The 17858-nt window shown below is 39.6% G+C and overlaps 2 protein-coding genes across 2 annotated transcripts in view; one reads left to right on the plus strand and one right to left on the minus strand.

Annotated features, from left to right (window-relative positions):
- LOC134804307 (probable E3 ubiquitin-protein ligase HERC2) overlaps positions 1 to 11927 on the plus strand; it is a 106849-nt gene extending 94922 nt beyond the window's left edge. Inside the window, exons 80-92 of the mRNA XM_063777318.1 lie at positions 1152 to 1258; positions 1379 to 1506; positions 2828 to 2977; positions 3170 to 3292; positions 3838 to 4045; positions 4377 to 4571; positions 5252 to 5424; positions 5886 to 6016; positions 6526 to 6689; positions 7042 to 7196; positions 7453 to 7565; positions 8232 to 8857; positions 9719 to 11927. Coding sequence (XP_063633388.1) covers positions 1152 to 1258; positions 1379 to 1506; positions 2828 to 2977; positions 3170 to 3292; positions 3838 to 4045; positions 4377 to 4571; positions 5252 to 5424; positions 5886 to 6016; positions 6526 to 6689; positions 7042 to 7196; positions 7453 to 7565; positions 8232 to 8400 — 1816 coding nt within the window. The 3' untranslated portion in view covers positions 8401 to 8857; positions 9719 to 11927. The remainder of the gene's footprint in view (positions 1 to 1151; positions 1259 to 1378; positions 1507 to 2827; positions 2978 to 3169; positions 3293 to 3837; positions 4046 to 4376; positions 4572 to 5251; positions 5425 to 5885; positions 6017 to 6525; positions 6690 to 7041; positions 7197 to 7452; positions 7566 to 8231; positions 8858 to 9718) is intronic.
- Positions 11928 to 12245: 318 nt separating this feature from the next.
- LOC134803996 (uncharacterized) lies at positions 12246 to 14334 on the minus strand. Its single transcript, XM_063776849.1, has 3 exons — positions 14196 to 14334; positions 14017 to 14101; positions 12246 to 12424 (listed from the first exon to the last, which is right to left on the minus strand). The coding sequence occupies exons 2-3, from the start codon at positions 14098 to 14100 to the stop codon at positions 12353 to 12355; spliced, it is 156 nt and encodes a 51-aa protein (XP_063632919.1). The 5' UTR covers position 14101; positions 14196 to 14334; the 3' UTR covers positions 12246 to 12352.
- Positions 14335 to 17858: the final 3524 nt, after the last annotated feature.

Here is a 17858-nt window from a genome sequence, read left to right on the forward strand (position 1 = left end):
GGATGTAACGATACCGATACCGATATATCGGCCGATATATCGGCATCGCCGATTTAAATTCAGCCGATATCACAGTTTGAAAAGCGCGCGAAACGAATGACGCTGCTAATAATTTGAATAAACTTTGTTTCATTAACAAAAAAATCTACCGAAAGTGAACTATAATTACTGATTTGGATTTAAAGCATTGATTGCTCGATGGTTACCTAAATAAATGTTTCCTTTGATTTGGCATTTTTCTTTATTTGTTTTACAGTCACACTTCACAATATCGAGTTTCTATTATACATACCTAAGTATGTTTTATGCATATTAAATATATAATCCTTATTTATTATATTTATTAACTAACTACCTACAGTGCCATTGATATCGGTATCTGTATCGGTATCGCCGATTATTTACTTCAAAAATCGGTATCGGTATCGTATCGGCAAAATCATGTATCGTTACATCCCTAAAGCAAATATAGCTAATACAGAAACTTTATCATACATTACACCTTAAACCATGTAGCTACTAAGCTACACGACTGCACAATACATCGAAATATAATACAAGTATGAGAGATAGCTGACGGTCTTGCCATATCATCGACCAGTGGCTGGGGCAGTGGTGAACAAGAGCTAAAAACAAACTCCCTTATTCATTAAACTTTACGGGCCTGATTTTGTTAAATTATGTTTTATCCCTTTCTTACAAATACATAATTCAAAATGGCAGATAAATACAAAAGATTATTAATCAATTGAGGTTTGTAGCGCGTTTATGAATAAGGGGAGAATCTCCAGCTATGCGTGTGGCATGCCACAGCGTCGCCGCTGCGCTATTTAATATGTACTTTATAGCACGTTTTTACAAATATATCTTCATTTAAATCACTGAAGTCGCAATACCTTTATTCACTTAAGCAGGCCACTGACGAGCCATCCAAATGGATGCAGTTACAATGGATTCATCCAAATGGACGACATCCTAATATTAAACATTGTACGTTTTTGACATTCACGGACCGATTTTGGATTGCAGCCACGCTATTTGGACTGTTGGAAGGCTCGTCAGTGGCCACCTTTAAGCTAATGCATTACTTAATACAATATTGGAGTGAAAACTTGTGAAGTGACAGTAATATAATATTCATGTTTTAACAGGGGTAAGGGCGACTACCACAGGCTCGGGCACGGCAGCTACGAGCACGTGCGGAGACCAATGCGCGTCACGGGCATGCAGGGGAAGATGATAGTGTCTATCGCTACTGGTGACTATACATTTCAATTGATTTTAGATACTTCTAGTATTTTACAAAATACAAATGGACTCAAAAATGCATAAGTGTATTTATTTCCAGTAACCCATAGGTATATTTGCACTTTTGTAGGGAGTCTCCACTGCGTCGCTTGCACGGACACTGGCGAGGTGTACACGTGGGGTGACAACGACGAAGGACAATTAGGAGACGGGACTACATTAGCTGCGCAACGGCCAAGACTGCTTACTGCTTTGCAGGTACGTCACTTATCGTTAATAACACGTATTTGGTATCTGTATTGGACAGACATTTGGGTGCTGATTATCCTATCTTGTTTCCACGACTTAGCTGGGAGCGGATATTATATATGACACCGTAAGCTTGTGAACCCGTTAGTTTATAATCTAACGTAGGTTAGGTTAGGTTAGTTTATAATCTCCCTACCGTCAGTTTATAATTTAACTAGCGAGATTATAATCTGACGAGTGTTTACGATTTTACGGTGACGTAGATATGTCACTCTAGAAACTCAAAAATTACATATTAAATTAAAGCCTGACAACAGTTTATTTAACCCTGAGATAGTGTCGCTGCAAACAGCTTACGTATGGCAATAATGTGCGTACATCATGTATAGTCGGGGTAGTGGGCATTGGCTTCATGTTGATACTCGTATAATGTCAAAGCATTGCTTACAGAGAATTCGGTTCTTTCAATTTACCTATTCGTCAAAATCTGATTCTAAATATTCAATATTTATATTTTCTTTGTTTTCTGACTCTGACGAAGTCTGATTTTCATCAGATGTTGTGTCGCTTTCAGGACCACCAACCTCGATTATAAAACGTTCAGTCTCAAATTCGATTATAGGACCTTTATTCCTATAATCGATCTACATAAACCTTAAACGAAATATTAAAGGAAATATTAAAGTTTAAACCAAACAACTAACCAGTTCAATACAACCGCACTATAAAATGTCAATACCGGTCATGTCAATTACCAACTTTAAAACATTGTTTATTGGAATGCTATGTAATCCTTCGTCTTTTTTAAGCTGTAAGTATTTGATTGCATTCACTACATTTTTTTTCGCATCTTTGGAAATTTTTTTTGGCATATTTGTAGTAAAACCGTTTATATTTGATTAAATTCGTAGATATTTTCCATTTGTTTACATCGGCGAAATTCGATGACATCCAACGTTCGTTGTCAAAGAGTACTTGTTGCCAGTAAAAGAAATTAGTACCATTGAAAATCCGCAAAATGGCGAGGGTCAAATAAACTGTTGTCAGGCTTTACATATAATTTTTCGACACAATAGAAGCTCTGGAGTGAAGTGAAAGTAAATGGAAATAAGTGAATAGTCGTAACACCATGTACAGTCAACTGTAAAAATATGGGTGCACAAATCATCCCAAAAATATGTCCCATAGCTCTTATGTCAGCGAATTAAGAACTATGGGACATATTTGTAAAAATATGGGTGTGGCTACACCCATATTTTTACAGTTCATTGTACCTAAATATTAGTTTCCGCCGCTTTTTAATTACAATTCTTCACGTGGTAATTTTCAGGGTAAACGCGTGACGAAAGTGGCGTGCGGCAGCGCGCACACTGTTGCTCTCTGCGTAGAGGCACCCCGCGCTCCGAGGCCCCCGCCGCCGCCACCCCTCGAGTGCCATCTGCTGAGAGACCTGTCTCCCCAACTTATATGCAACCGATTGGTAAGTTTCCGCGTCCATTTTGATGTGCAAGTTGCAGAATTTTTTTATAAAATTAGTTCTGGAAAGTTCTGAAAAATGCCAGAGGATTTAAAAGAAGTTTCCATTTTGATTTCTCGCCTCAACTCGTGACAAACTAGTACCATGTCAACGGTTCTTTACTAATTGTAATTTAACCCTTATAATCGATTACAGGTACTACTTCATCAGTTCTCGGAACTGGTGTGCCCAAATTTGACGCTGCTCATCCTCGAGGGTAACATGGACCAGCTGAGGAACTTGATGTTCTATTCTGTGAAAGAGGCCGCTTTTAGAAAGGTATAGTCCGAATCCAGCTGTCGTAAAGCTACATCAAATTCTTGAAACCCGTATTTACATAAAATATTGTTAGTCTCGTTCTTAAGGGTGGTACTCCATCTGTCATATTTCTTTGTCCAATGTCATTGCGTCTATCTCTCTCTCATTCAGCAAAATGTGAGACAAAATACACATTGGACAAAGAAATTATCCAATTACCAGCCTAAGCGACGCTAATATGCGTCACTTTGGGTGTCATTGCACTAATCGGGATCCACACTCGATGCATCTCACTATGTCGGCTGCCGTAAAATCGCTCATCTGTACAAAATCAAGGACCAATCGTTTGGTATATTTAGACATTGAATATTTAGGGTCGGTTGCACCAAACCATCTGTCACCGTTAAAGCGTTTGCAAAATTTTATTGTATGGGAAGTTTCCAGGAAGTTTCATACCACACTGCTTATTGACGTTAATTAGTCCGCTAAATGTGGTTGGTGCAACTGGCCCTTAGTTGATGGAATATGATGTGTGATATCAGTTTTGGTAATCGATATGTTTCCAGGCGGTGATGGCAACGATGGTCCGAGAGCGTCAGCACGGCCCCGTCGTCGAGCTGTCTCGCGTGGGCGCTCGGCGCTCGCGGCGCGGCGGCGGTCTGGCGGGCCCGGCTGGCATGCGGTCCGTCTTCGGACAGATGGTGGCGCGGCTGCCGGCTCTCACGCAGGAGGCTCTGGCCTTGCCACACCGCGTGTGGAAGGTCAAGTTTGTAGGTCAGTGAACAGGCAATGGTCAAGGCAGAACCACGGTGATGTAACTGCTATAAATTCTCGTACCTATTTTAACAAGCTTTTGTTTAACGTGCAGTGTTAGCGTGTTTACTGCGTGTTTGTGTGTGTCAAATTTTGAAAGTAAGATTGGAGTCAGTTTCCGATGTGTGACCCCAATGACCCCATTGACCAAAGGTAAGCGTAGGAACTCTTGTGATAAACTATGCTAACCCATTGAGTTTAACAGTCGCAACAATAGATTTAATCAAATAGTCAATCAAGAAGACCATTGTAAGAACAAACTAATTATAAAATACAATATCGCATATTTCAGGCGAGAGCGTCGACGACTGCGGCGGCGGCTACAGCGAGAGCATCGCCGAGATGTGCGAGGAGCTCCAGAACGGGTCGCTCCCGCTGCTGATGGCCACGCCGAACGGGCGCGGCGACGCGGGCGCCTCGCGGGACGCCTTCCTGCTCAACCCCATCGCCAACACGCCGCTGCACCTCAACTGCTTCCGGTTCCTGGGTACGGATATTTCTAGCATATGTTGAGCGTCACCCACATATGTGGAGCTTACAGATCGGCTCACTCCCGGTCCTGATGGTCTGCTACTTCCGGTTCATTGGTAAACACCAAAACACTTTAACCCTTAAGGCCCACTTGTACCATCCCACTAACCCAGGTTTAAACGGTTAAACCGTTAACCCAGTGTCAAATTGTACTGGTAACCATGGTAACTCCAGGTTTGACCGGTTAACCCAGGTTTACTGGGATGGTGCAAGTGGCGCTAAGGCTCTTAAGGCTAAGGGATGTTTCCCACATACGGCACTTCAAACATGTGTTCTATTTTCGATGAGTAACTGACATTCGATTGTCATTTTTGAAATTTCAGCCTGGAAATATTGAACGTACTTTCAAGTAGGCACGGAAGTGCTCAACATTTTTTGTACAGCAAGCGTGGGTAATTTGCAAAGGACAGCACCTGCACTTTGGCGTGGGGGTTAATGTCCAGTGTAACTTTCCTATTTTAAGTCACTAGATGGCAGATCCTTGATCTCGGACGGCCTATATGCCACGATCACATATACAAGACCAATCGATCGGTCGACTACTGTCGAATTCTTATGCAACAAGCCATTGGGCATGAGTATGTTTGAGTTGATATTACAACGTGAACATAATTACTGACATAGTTTGTTTGACAGGCGTATTGATGGGCATCGCAATCCGCACCGGGTCCCCGCTGTCACTCTCATTGGCCGAGGGCGTGTGGCGGCAGCTGACCGGGCAGCCGCTCCGGCCGCGCGACCTGGCCGAGGTGGACCGCGACTTCCTGCCCGCACTGCTGTGCATCCGCGACATGTCGCCCGCCAACAAGGTTGGACAACTCAAACAACGCTACATTTGCACCAACTTGGCAGTGACAATGCACACATATACTTGGCATGAAACTTAGCGTGGTCGAACTTTAAAGAATATAAGGCTATCTTGCGCATCCCCAACCTGCATGATGATGACCTGCAACATGATGTTATGCGGCTAAGCATTGCCGCGCTGCAGGAAATATTAATATATCGCGCTATAACATAAGCGTAAAGACATTTTAAATTGTGTTAGTCTTGCTACGCAACCCCTTACCATTGTATTACTGAATCGATATAGTTAAAAGCTTTAATCCTGGAGATGGATATGACCTACTTCACATTTCGAAATGTGACAGTGAAGCAGGGTAATGACGGAGGGAATCACACAGACTGCGCGCCACGCACACAGTTTCGTTTGTTAAACATAATAAAATAAGAAGCTACAGTACACTAATCTACATAAGGTTGTCCTCAGGAACTACAAAACTTGGAGCTTCCCTTCTCTATACCGTCAGCGGCGGGGCACGAGGTGCCGCTGTCGACGCGGCACAAGCGCGTCACGCCCGAGAACAAGGACGAATACGTGCAGCTCGCCCTGCACTACAGGTAACACACACTACCCACTTTTGTGCTCACTTGGCTGATTACACTGGCTACATGTAATCCATACTATTAATATTATAAATGCGAAAGTGTATCTGTTTGTTACCTCTTCACGCTTAAACCGCTGAACCGACTTAGTTGAAATTTTGTATATTATAGATATGTAGATAAGAGTCCCAGAGGGATATAGGATAATTTTTAATATTTTTATCCCGGTTGAAATAATTGCGATACACGCGGATGATAATTGAATGATTGCCATTATTTTTTAATTAGGCGTTATAGATATCTCTTAAAAAAAGAAGTTAGTATTGGGAATGAGTACAAACTGTAAAAAGCAGATTGGATAAAAATAAGCTACCCAAAATACTGATTCCACGCAGACGAAGTCACGGGCAAAAGCTAATGTGTTATATTTGTGACATGTTAATGAGCTCACTCTGATGAACCTTTACCACTAGCTAAATCCCAAAATAAGACAGTATTTAGACAGTTGTTAACTTTATTTCCAGGCTGCACGAGTTCGAAGAACAAGTGCGAGCAGTGCGAGATGGCATGTCCCGTGTAGTGCCGGCGCCTTTACTCTCGCTGTTCACTGCGGCGGAGCTAGAGGCGCTCGTGTGCGGCTCGCCCGACATACCCGTGCACGCGCTGCGAGCCTCCGCCACGTACAAAGGTCAGTACGAGTATATAGATAGAATAATTGCAAGCGATCGCAGCCTCTTCTCACTGTCAAGCGCGCGGTTGTTTTATGCGATAAACGCATGCGTCAACGGAATGTAGGAAAAATGACAATGCGCTTACCGCGTAAAACAATGTAGTGTTATTAGATTATCTGATGTAAAATGGGTATGCGGCAACGCATTGCGTTTAACGCTGCGGTTATCGCATAAAACAACCGCGCGTTTGAGAGCGTGGAGGGTCGATGTCAAGTTAAAGTTTCAGATTTAAGTCAATCGATAGCAGACCCTGCAACGCGCACAGACAGTCCCTATAGACACATGTTGATTCTAATCTGTCTTTTGCAGGCATCGAGCCCAACTCCCCCCTTGTGCACTGGTTCTGGGAGGTGATGGAGGAACTGTCGGGCTCGGAGCGCGCCCTGTTCCTGCGCTTCGTGTGGGGCCGCACGCGGCTGCCGCGCGCGCCGCAGGACCCCCGCCAGCGGGACTTTGTGCTGCAGGTAGGTTTTAGGCGTTAGATCCAGGAATTCTAAGTAGAAATTACGGAAACTTGGCAAAATTTAACTGTCGAAGTTAACTGTCTCCAACCCATATCCTAAGGAAACTATACTCGTAAACGAGGCTTAAAAAATTGTGTGATTGAGAACGGTATGATCCCGCGAAATCGCTGTTATCTGCCATGTTTGCGGCTACAATATTTTGTATCACTCAACGTTTCTTATTATTGTTAACTTAATTCCTATCGAAATGTTTTAGGTATTGGACAAATACCAGCCACCGGACCATTTCCTACCGGAGAGTTACACGTGTTTCTTCCTCCTAAAGATGCCGAGGTATTCCTGCAAGTCAGTGCTGCGGGAGAAACTCAGGTAAATAAGACAGAGAATTCGCAAATTATCATAGCATGGTAAAATTACGAAATCTGACACTATTTCTCGTACAGAGGTATCACTGCATTCATCTATGTCATGAGATTACATACTTCAAATCAATCAAACATCTTCAGAACCGAACCGAAATGGACATACATAATATTACTTTTCAAATCGGCTACTCCGATCCGGTGTTTATTAATATATGTCTGTGAACGTCGTAGTAGTTCGTTAAAATTTGCTTGTAGGAAGACAATTATCTAAGCGCCGATACAGACGGACTGCAACCCGACTGCAATTTATATGAGAATTGCACGCAGACTGCACGCCAATTACAAATTGGCGTGACTTCGCATACAAGTTTCGGTCGGGTTTCAGTCTGCCTATACCGGCCCTAAGGCTTGGTTTCACCAAACCGTCCGTCACCGTTAAAGTGTTCCCTAAATTTTATTGTATGGGAAGTATCATAGTTCACAGCTGAGTGACGGTGATCAGTCCGTCAACTGTGGGTGATGCAACCAGTCCTAAGGAATGCCAGCTGCTGCCACCAAATATGACGTCGATCAGTCGTTGATTGTGCGTGGTGATAACCTCCCCAAGGCTTAAAAACCGCAAAAAAATAATCGCAGTGCGTTTTAAGCCTAACTCGACCTGCTGTTACAGATACGCGATCCACTTCTGCAAGAGCATAGACACGGACGAGTACGCCCGCGTGGCGCTCAGCGCGGCCGAGCGCGTGTCGTCCGAAGAGTCTGACTCGGACGGCGAGACCACGCCTCCTGTCGCCGCGCCGCCGGCACTGTACTCCCTCGCTAGACCACCTAGGAACTAGACATGAACAACAATAATGTTATTATGAGCCAATTGTGTTCTACTACTGAATAACAGCGTACTCCTCTCTTAACAAAACTTATATCAGTGTACAAAACTGTATATTGGTCAGTACAGGGGGCACTTCGTAGAACAGACGGACGCCGGGGACGGAACGTAAAGTTTAGACAAACTGTAAACAATAAAAATATTTATTATAATTATAAGCCAGGCAATGATGTCTTCCCTTCTTAACAACATAAGTAGGGTTAAAAACTGTCAATTGGTCACTGTAGAGGGTGCTTTGCAGAATGTGGCACTGACAAATTTATGAGTAACATCAATACGGTATAAAGAGAGAGAGAGAGAGAGAGAGAGAGAGAGAGAGAGATTTCATTACATGAGCGTGTAAGAAAAATGTGAGTGATCAAAACTCAGGCATTATTATACAATATCTTATATCCAAGTATGTATATGTCGTAGTCAGATCGTATAATCCGCCGTATTACATTACGGCTAGCCGTTTTCAAAAACAGGGGCGTTTTGAAATGCGGCGGCTCGACGATTAGCCGGATTGTCATTGCGATACGTTCTTCAATAAGGCGGCCTACGTTTAGCCGCATCGTACTACTATTTTAGATTGTAGAGTGACCAGTTCTTTCGGTCGCCTACGTAACCGGAGTTTGACAATGTTTGCAATTTAATTTATTTTTACCATGGTCCCACCGCACTACATGTGTTTCTTTTCCAAATCAGTTCCTTCACAACTTAAATAGACGGAGCCCCGCAACCGGGGCTCCTATTTCTGGGCGGTTTGCCCTTCGGGCATCTGAAGCTACCTAACGAACCTAACCTACTTACCTACCTACGCTTTTTTCCCCAAAGTGTAATGTTTTCACGGACGTCTCACTAATCAATAGGTAGGTAGGTTAGGTTCGTTAGGTAGCTTCAGATGCCCGAAGGGCAAACCGCTCAGAAATAGGAGCCCCGCGAAGCGGGGCTCCGTCTAGTTAAGTTGCGATGGAAATGTTTTTTGAAAAGAAACAGTCCGACGAACTCCAGATTTGATAGACACCCCAGCGTTTGTCAGGCAGCGCCACGGGTGTTAAAAATGGGAACTATAAACTGTCAAAGCGGCGGCTAATGACTCGCTGTATTACATTACGGCTAGCCGTCTTGAAGAACGTATGGCGCCGAATACATTCCGGCGGATTCTCATTCAGCCGCATTCAATCCGGCTAATCGTTAAACCGCCGCATTTCAAAACGCCCCTGTTTTTGAAAACGGCTAGCCGTAATGTAATACGGCGGATTATACGATCCGACTGCGACATATATAAGACTCAATACCATGTGACATTTTCAATCAATAAATCCTCATTATTGACAACAAAAGTCATTCGTCTGAAAACAACACACTATGTTTATACGGTCTTCATTTTAGTCGTATTTTTTTTTATATTGGATGTAACTTATAAATTCTATATCAATGCTTATAAACTAACAATGCTTTCGAATTTTGTAAAAGCATCTAAGAATTACTAAGAAACTAGGCATAAGGATAATATGTTCCATTAAGCTACACATGACATAATTTTTTGTAGAGACAGACGCAGAAATCAAGAGAAAAAATCCATTCCGTCATGCTCGGAAACATTTATCTACTCTTATAGGTATTTTTTTATGACATGATTTCATCCTGAATTGTATCAAAACTTAGCTCAATTAAGCAGCTTTGTTGAGTTCAATGGTTATAATGTCTTAACACAAACCACTTGACCGGCTTACATCATATTAAAATAGTTGCCCATAATAAAGGCATAATATTAAAATTAGGATTATAGCTTTATCACAGCTTTTTCCAATTCTGCATTCCATCCAGTAGTATTTCCAAAATGGTAGCTGTTAAAGACCAATGCGTTTAAAATTATTTCCCGTCAGTGCTACCACCCAGCTACATTCCATATCTAAATGTAGAACAACAACGTTTTCAACGTTTGCAACGTTTTCCTAATACTTACATAGTTTATTGACATCTTGATGGTATGGTACTTCAAACTTGCACATTGTGCCGTTACGGTCACTTTAAACGTTTCTCGTTAGATATTTAAACACATTACAATGTATCTCGATGTCAAAATAGATATACATATAGCGTAATTCTGAGCCTATTACATGTACATACTAGCAAATAATCGCTGTTTCCAGTATTTTTGATCATTAGGGTGTCAAATTAGCTTATATCCGTGCAGTAAAGGATAATTTTAAGCTATCTAAATGTCATAGTTAATATACAATACACTATATTTCTGTTGACATTTTAGAAGATTCCTATCTGCTCATATTAGCATCTGTTTGTCTGTCATTATGTAGTTTCAGTTATGCTGAAATTCTATGAGTAGCCATCAATATCAGTGGATACATATTACATAGAGAGTACAGTTTTGATAGTGTGACCGGCTATCTCTACTTTCGAACTGTATTTTAAATGTTCCTGAATGAATGACTTTGTGATGGGCGTGCGTGCCATGGATGTGACGGCCGGTGGCGTGAGTGAGTATTCTCGTTTAGGTATTATTAGTTTAATTTGCTTATTGCGTTAGTTGAAGTGGGTCGGTGCGGCGAGCCACCGGCGCGCGAGTCTGCCCTGCGATCGAGGGCTGAGCTTGATGAACTGTGATGTAACGCAGACGGAGAGATCTGTACGGCCTTGATATTAGGTAGGATTTGAAAAGAATTGCATTTTAAAATGGAAAACATGAAGATACTAGTCATGTTGATATTAAGACATCGTATTTAGGGCATTCCTGTACATTATTTATTGACGCGTAATGATCGAACACTAGTGTAGTCTAGCCGCAACTGTCACCCTAAAGATCTCCTTACTATTACATTGGTAATCTCGTATCATTCTGGTGACAGCGTTAAGAACTTACATTTATGTTATACGAGTATAAAGAATCTCCATTCAAATTGCTTATATTACCGATTCTGAAACAATCAAAATGATACGAGATTACCGATGTGTTCTTTACTGTTTCATTATTTGTTGGTGCTTTGGAGGTTAGTATTACATTTAATATTTAATGTTTGTTTAAAATATTTATGCACAAACGGAGGTCAAACACCCGGCATGTGTTAGAACGTTACTGATATTACTTTTCAAACTTTGGACGGTTAATTTTAATTTACCTTTTATATTTTTGCTGATATTAGAATGATGACTATATGGGCATTTTTATATATTTCTGTACCTACGTTATGTACACTTAAAGGCTGAGAAGCACTCTTCACAAAAAGGAAAGTTAGATGGGACTTTAACACCTAAGTCAAACTATATAGCTAAAATCAAAATGCCCTTATTATTCCAAATGGTAATTTAAAATGATTAGACCAAAGATTATTACAAGTTCTATTTTCCTAAGACTGTCACTATTCTTAAGATCTGAAATTATTGTATTTTTTTTTGGTGCATTCAACACAATTATTTTTTATGTACCTACCAGCTACCCTATGAATGAGTATCTTAATAAATAAAGTGTATAAATTACTATTGTTTTATTTATGAGCGCAATATTCATTGGTCGTGCTAAATATTAAATTCATACCTATTCAAATGATTAACTCCATCTCTAACGCAGGTACGGATTTAGAGACATAGGGCCTCTAGGCACTTCGCCATCTCAAAACCATTGCTAGGTTGCCTGGGCTCCTAGGCCCGGGCCTTGTGGGCCTACTCCAACCTACATGTTAAATGTCATAAGAACTCCCTACTCAGCAGAACCTGGCTTGCAGGGGCGTATTCCAGTAACGAGGGTACAAGGACTACCAAGGTAATACGTAGTAATAGGTTAGGTAAAGAAAAGCATTTTCAATTACTTACATGATTTTACTTCTCACTAAATGAATGCATATTTTACTTAACAAAAACCATGGATAGTTTACCATAAAATTAAAGAATTATGAAGTGTGTATTTACTTTGACTTAGGTTTAAGCATGTTGTAAAGGATCACTACGCCGATGAATGCATATGTTGCCTTGGCCACCTGAAAAAAAAAAGTATATTATGAATATCATGTCTTTGTCATATGAGGCTCTCAGTTCTGTTCCTAAATTACACCATCTGCTTGTTCAATCTTTTAATGTTCTTAGTACCAGCCATATGAAATGCTACCTTGTTTATTTTATGATAGGAAGCAAGTAAGCAGTTGAATTGCCTGATGGTAAGCAATTACTGTTGGCCATGGACACCTGCAACACCGGAGAGATTGCAAGTGCGTTGCTGACTTTTAAAATGCGAGTGGGTATGTTCTTTTTTAGGGTTCCGTACCCAAAGGGTAAAACGGGACCCTATTACTAAGACTCCGCTGTCCGTCCGTGCGTCCGTCCATCCATCCATCCGTCCGTCCGTCCGTCTGTCACCAGGCTGTATCTCACAAACCGTGATAGCTAGAGAGTTGAATTTTTCACAGATGATGTATTTCTGTTGCCGCTATAACAACAAATACTAAAAACAGAATAAAATAAAGATTTAAGTGGGGCTCCCATACAACAAACGTGATTTTTGACCGAAGTTAAGCAACGTCGGGCGGGGTCAGTACTTGGATGGGTGACCACTTTTTTTTGTCGTTTTTTGCATTATGGTACGGAACCCTTCGTGCGCGAGTCCGACTCGCACTTGCCCGGTTTTTTGGAGGTTTTATTAGTCCAGCTCATTCCACAGTTCAGTTTGGGCGTAAACATCACAGATGGTAAGAATAAAAAGCAAAATATTATGCAGTTACAACAATTGAAAAAACCTTAGTGAGTCTACTAATGTAGTACTTATTTTTGATATTGTCACAAGCCACACACTTGTGGCACACAGAATGATATTTCATAGCCTAATATTTGATTCAACACTTTTGTTCTTGACAAGCTATGTACTTACAAAAACTTGTAAAAAGGGATAACCTGTCATTTTAACATAATCACTAAATTAACTGTTTATTCTTTATTTGGTTGACTACATTGCTAGGTAATCATGAAATTCCAATCATTGTAAGCAAACATGTTGAAAGACAGCTTGACAAGAACCAGATATAAGAATAAACACATATAAATTATCAATGCTGTAAGCAGTAGATGTCTCTATGAGTAGAGCTATCATCGCCCTATTTGCTGGTGCCGGAAAGTGTTGTAATACCCTAGATATTCAAGTCGCCTAAATGTTTTGACACAGCAACAAGTTTGAGGATACCCGGACAAATGGCAGGCCTATCTAGGAGTGAGCACCATGCTAATGATCAACAAGTATGCTATTAGTTCATGGGACAATGCCCATGTTTTAACACCTATGTATTGAGTGAAATGTTCTGCCTACTTACTAAATTTTTCAATCATATTTTCAGTCATTTTTATCAGACAAATTTATCATGCAAGAGAACATGAACATGAAAAAATGTGTGATATAGTTAACGCATTTATTTATTACTTACGCACAAAATTCAAAGTTAGATAATAAGGGCTCCAAGAACTGAAGATACATTGTAATCTAGTGACATGATGATACTTCGCCAAGTGCGCATTAGAATGTTGGTCAAAGACGTCAGAGTGGAAGTAACGGATTCCACAATAAAACCATGAAAGATATACTAACGTTTGCTCTGCCGCTGTATGTCTGGCTGTTGAAGTACTTGGACAAGCCTTTCAGCTGGGCTCCGTCGGCGTTATCTCCGGCCATTCTGTAGGCGATAAAACAAATATCAACTGTAAATAACTAATAGATTCTCCATACACACACAGTAATATATAGGAAGGGAAAAAACAGTATTTTACCTGAATTTTATGTAATTTAGCCTTCTTATGTAATTACGGACTCCAGCAGGTTAGAATAGAGTGAGAGATTACGATACTGCAAGAAGGACAGAAACAAACGCCACAGATCAGGTAATAATGCGTTCCATTTTCTTGTGTATTAAGTCCATAGATATAATATACTTAAAGACGGAATCTAAGCGAGCTGTCACTGTTACCACTTTTGTTTTATATATGTACGATTAACAATGTGAATCCACTTGGCTGTGGCCATGTCGATAAAGTCATATCGATAAACTATCGACATTTCTTGCAATTTTAATTTTATTTCAAAAGTTTAACTTTACCTAAAATGAACAAAAACGCTTTTATTCTTTATTGTGGTTATCAGATCACGATTTATCGTCACGCCCCAGCAGGGAACGAAGAGAAAGTTCAGGTTTTTAATTACAATACATAAATACCTACTACAATATGTGTTCCGCAATAATTGAATTATCGTTAAACCTTTGAAGTAAAATTATAATTGCAAGACCTGCCTACGACCCCCTGCTCGCAACGACAATGGGATGAGCCGCTCTGCGCTCTGGTACGGGATCACCTGCACGAAACGTTCACCAGTCCCGTGGAGCGTGCTCGTCTCCTGGCTTGTTCCGAGTGGGAGTCGGGGGCGTGGTTACACGCTTTACCAATACAAGATGGCGCTACCGTCACGGTATCAATCAACCGCGCATTATTTAATTCTAAAAATAGTAAAAGTGTAATATAAGTGTCCTAAGAGTGAATTATAAATTAGACTAAAGTATAAATCACGACAATAAACGTTATCTCAAAGTTCGGTGGTGATATAAAGGCACAGTGAGATAAAATAAGTGTTCCCGTACTCAACACTATGCAACAGAGACTTATTGAGTGATAACTTCAATATTATTCTACCTATCTACCTGGTGTGATTTCAAAAAGTGTTTATAAACTTAAATAAACAAGAATTTATGATTATAACTAGTGTAAATACCTATAAAATTCAAATAGCATAACCGCCGCCAAAAGGACGCTACATTCCAATAAAGTCAATGACCTTTTGCCAAAATATTGTAAATATTGTAAATAAACGACATATAAGTGTTTTATAACATTGACTTAAGTATAAAGTCACTACAATAATCATTATTTCAAAGAACTATAGTTATATAATGACACTGTGAGTAAAAATAAGTGATCCCGTACTCCATAGGTACTATGCATCAGTGACATTTTACGTGATAACTTCAATATTATTCGGCCCATTCGGACAATTTTTTAAGAAAAGTGTTAACAAACATTCATAAACAAAAATTCTTACTTAAAACTAGTGTAAATACAAAACAAATTCAAATTGCATAACTGCCGCATAAAGGACGCCACATTCCAACAAAGTCAATGACCTCGTGCCAGCATTTTGGGAATATTGTAAATAACGACATAAACAATTGACTGGATTGTTTCTAAGTGCGACATTATTACTCTTTCAGTGTCTTGTCATCATCAATAAAGTGGATTAGACAGAACATTTGCATTAAAGTTGCCGCTTCAAACTTTTTAACGCCGGTCGTTAACCCTAAAGCCGTAAAGTGAAACAGTGACCATAACTTTCTGCGCTGTTTTCATATGTTTTATAAATAAGTACTTTCCTTTATGTAATAAAACAACTGTGCTTGCCTAATTAAGTAATTGTTGTATAGAATACTGTTATTACTGCACGATGGAAACTAACTGCAGGAAATGTGATAGTATTATTACTGATAAATATCGCTTACTGTGTGTAAGTTGTAAAAAGTCTTACCACATGCATTGTACACATGTAACTATAAGTAGATTTAATCTAATGGAAAAAGACAAGAAAATATTCACGTGTCAAATATGCATGTCTAGTTCGGAAGTAAATTTTTCGTCTCCAAACTTCCCGCGTGAAAATGTTACAATCAGAAAGAAATACAAAATTAATGTACAGACTGAAAATTCCTTCTCTGGATTGTCAGAAGATGAATACGAAGACGCTTCACCTTCGAAAACACCAGTATTCAACAGAAACTACCGTGATCTACGATTGAGTACAAGTTATACGCTCCAAGAAATGTCCAATGAAATAAGTGAACTCAAAGAAAAACTACATACTGCTGATACAGAAATTGTACACTTACTATCTGAAAATAACTTATTAACTAAGAGACTTACTGAATGTGAATTAAAATTAAAAAAAATTACACCTGCCATCAGTCCAACATGTAACAATACTAAAAAGGAAAAAGAAGTAAAAAGGACCAGATTAGATTTCTCGTCTCCTGAAGAAAATGTTGGAAAAATGAGTCTAAATAAAACTCAACCGCCTTCAGAGCTCCCGAAAATTATTCCCTCTGCGCCACCTGTCGAACAAATCGAACTGAAACAAACATCGGAGACCACCATAATACAATCTACAAACAGCAACATGATGACAGGAACCACAATTGACAATAATAGCGGTAGAAATACACAATCTACTCGACCACTTTACAAAACTATATATTCCAAAATATATAACAAACAATTTCAAGATGATTTTGAGAACAGAAGGAGACATGGTTTAACAAAGCGTAAAATTATTGTAGTAGCTGACCAACAAGGGAAAAACCTCGGATCATCGCTGAACAACATGTACGGATCATATTTTGAAATAAAATGCTACTCAAATCCCGGAGCAGACACAAGTAATGTACTGCGTTCAAACGATGGAGCACCACTGAGCAAGGATGACTTCTTGATTATTGTTACCGGAACCAATGACAGCAACCCAAGCAAACTATTTGCAAATATGTATTATTTAGTGCAACATTTAGATCACACAAACATTATCATATCCCAAGTGCCGTATAATCAGCATTTAAATGAACGCCCGTTGAACAATATGATTAAATCGATTGTCGAACAATTTAACCATTGTGAACTTCTAAATAGATATTATAAGCCAATGCATAATAATAACTACAACAAAAACACACTCTTAAACCAATTAACAACAAGAATCTTCCATCAAATAGCCTGTAGTCTCTACACCGATACTTACCAGCTGCAACTGCTTCAGCGCAATGCTCTCGGATCTCAAAACACATATGCAGGTTTACTGAGCACCGCAAAAGTAGCTCCTCAAAAAACTAAACTCATCCCAAATGAAACTGCTATTCCAACTCTAAACACTGAAAATGAACTCATCTCAAATACAAATGGTAACCAAATGTCATCTACTAACAAGTTTTTTCGTCACTACTCCATGTAACAACATTTTAACTCAAAAACAAAGTCATTCTGGTGTAGAAAATAATAAAAATGTAGATAAGGTTATGATATTGCATCAAAATATATGCGGACTGTTGAATAAACTTGAAATGTTAGAAATTACTATTAATGAGTTCCAAAATAACTATCAAAATATTGATGTACTGTGTATAAGCGAAACATTTGTAAAAAAAGGTTGTGAACACAACATAAAACTAAAAAACTTCAAATTAGTAGCATCATACTGTAGAGAAAAATGTAGAGGTGGTACAGCTATATTAGTTAGAAAGACGTTAGATGTTAAGTCCATACAGCTTGTGCCACAATTAGCTTCAAACTTCTATTTTGAATGTTGTGGTATTGAAATAACTAGCATTAACTTAATAATAATAA

Source organism: Cydia splendana, chromosome Z (genome assembly GCF_910591565.1).
Source record: "Cydia splendana chromosome Z, ilCydSple1.2, whole genome shotgun sequence".
NCBI classification, from domain to species: domain Eukaryota; kingdom Metazoa; phylum Arthropoda; class Insecta; order Lepidoptera; family Tortricidae; genus Cydia; species Cydia splendana.

Bases quoted from the DNA above. Each gene is read 5' to 3' on its own strand.
- LOC134803996 (XM_063776849.1), bottom strand. From the start codon at position 14,100: ATGGCCGGAGATAACGCCGACGGAGCCCAGCTGAAAGGCTTGTCCAAG. The intron at 12,425-14,016 runs GTTAGTATATCT...TTTTTTTTTCAG, and splicing joins CATACAGCGGCAGAGCAAAC to GTGGCCAAGGCAACATATGC.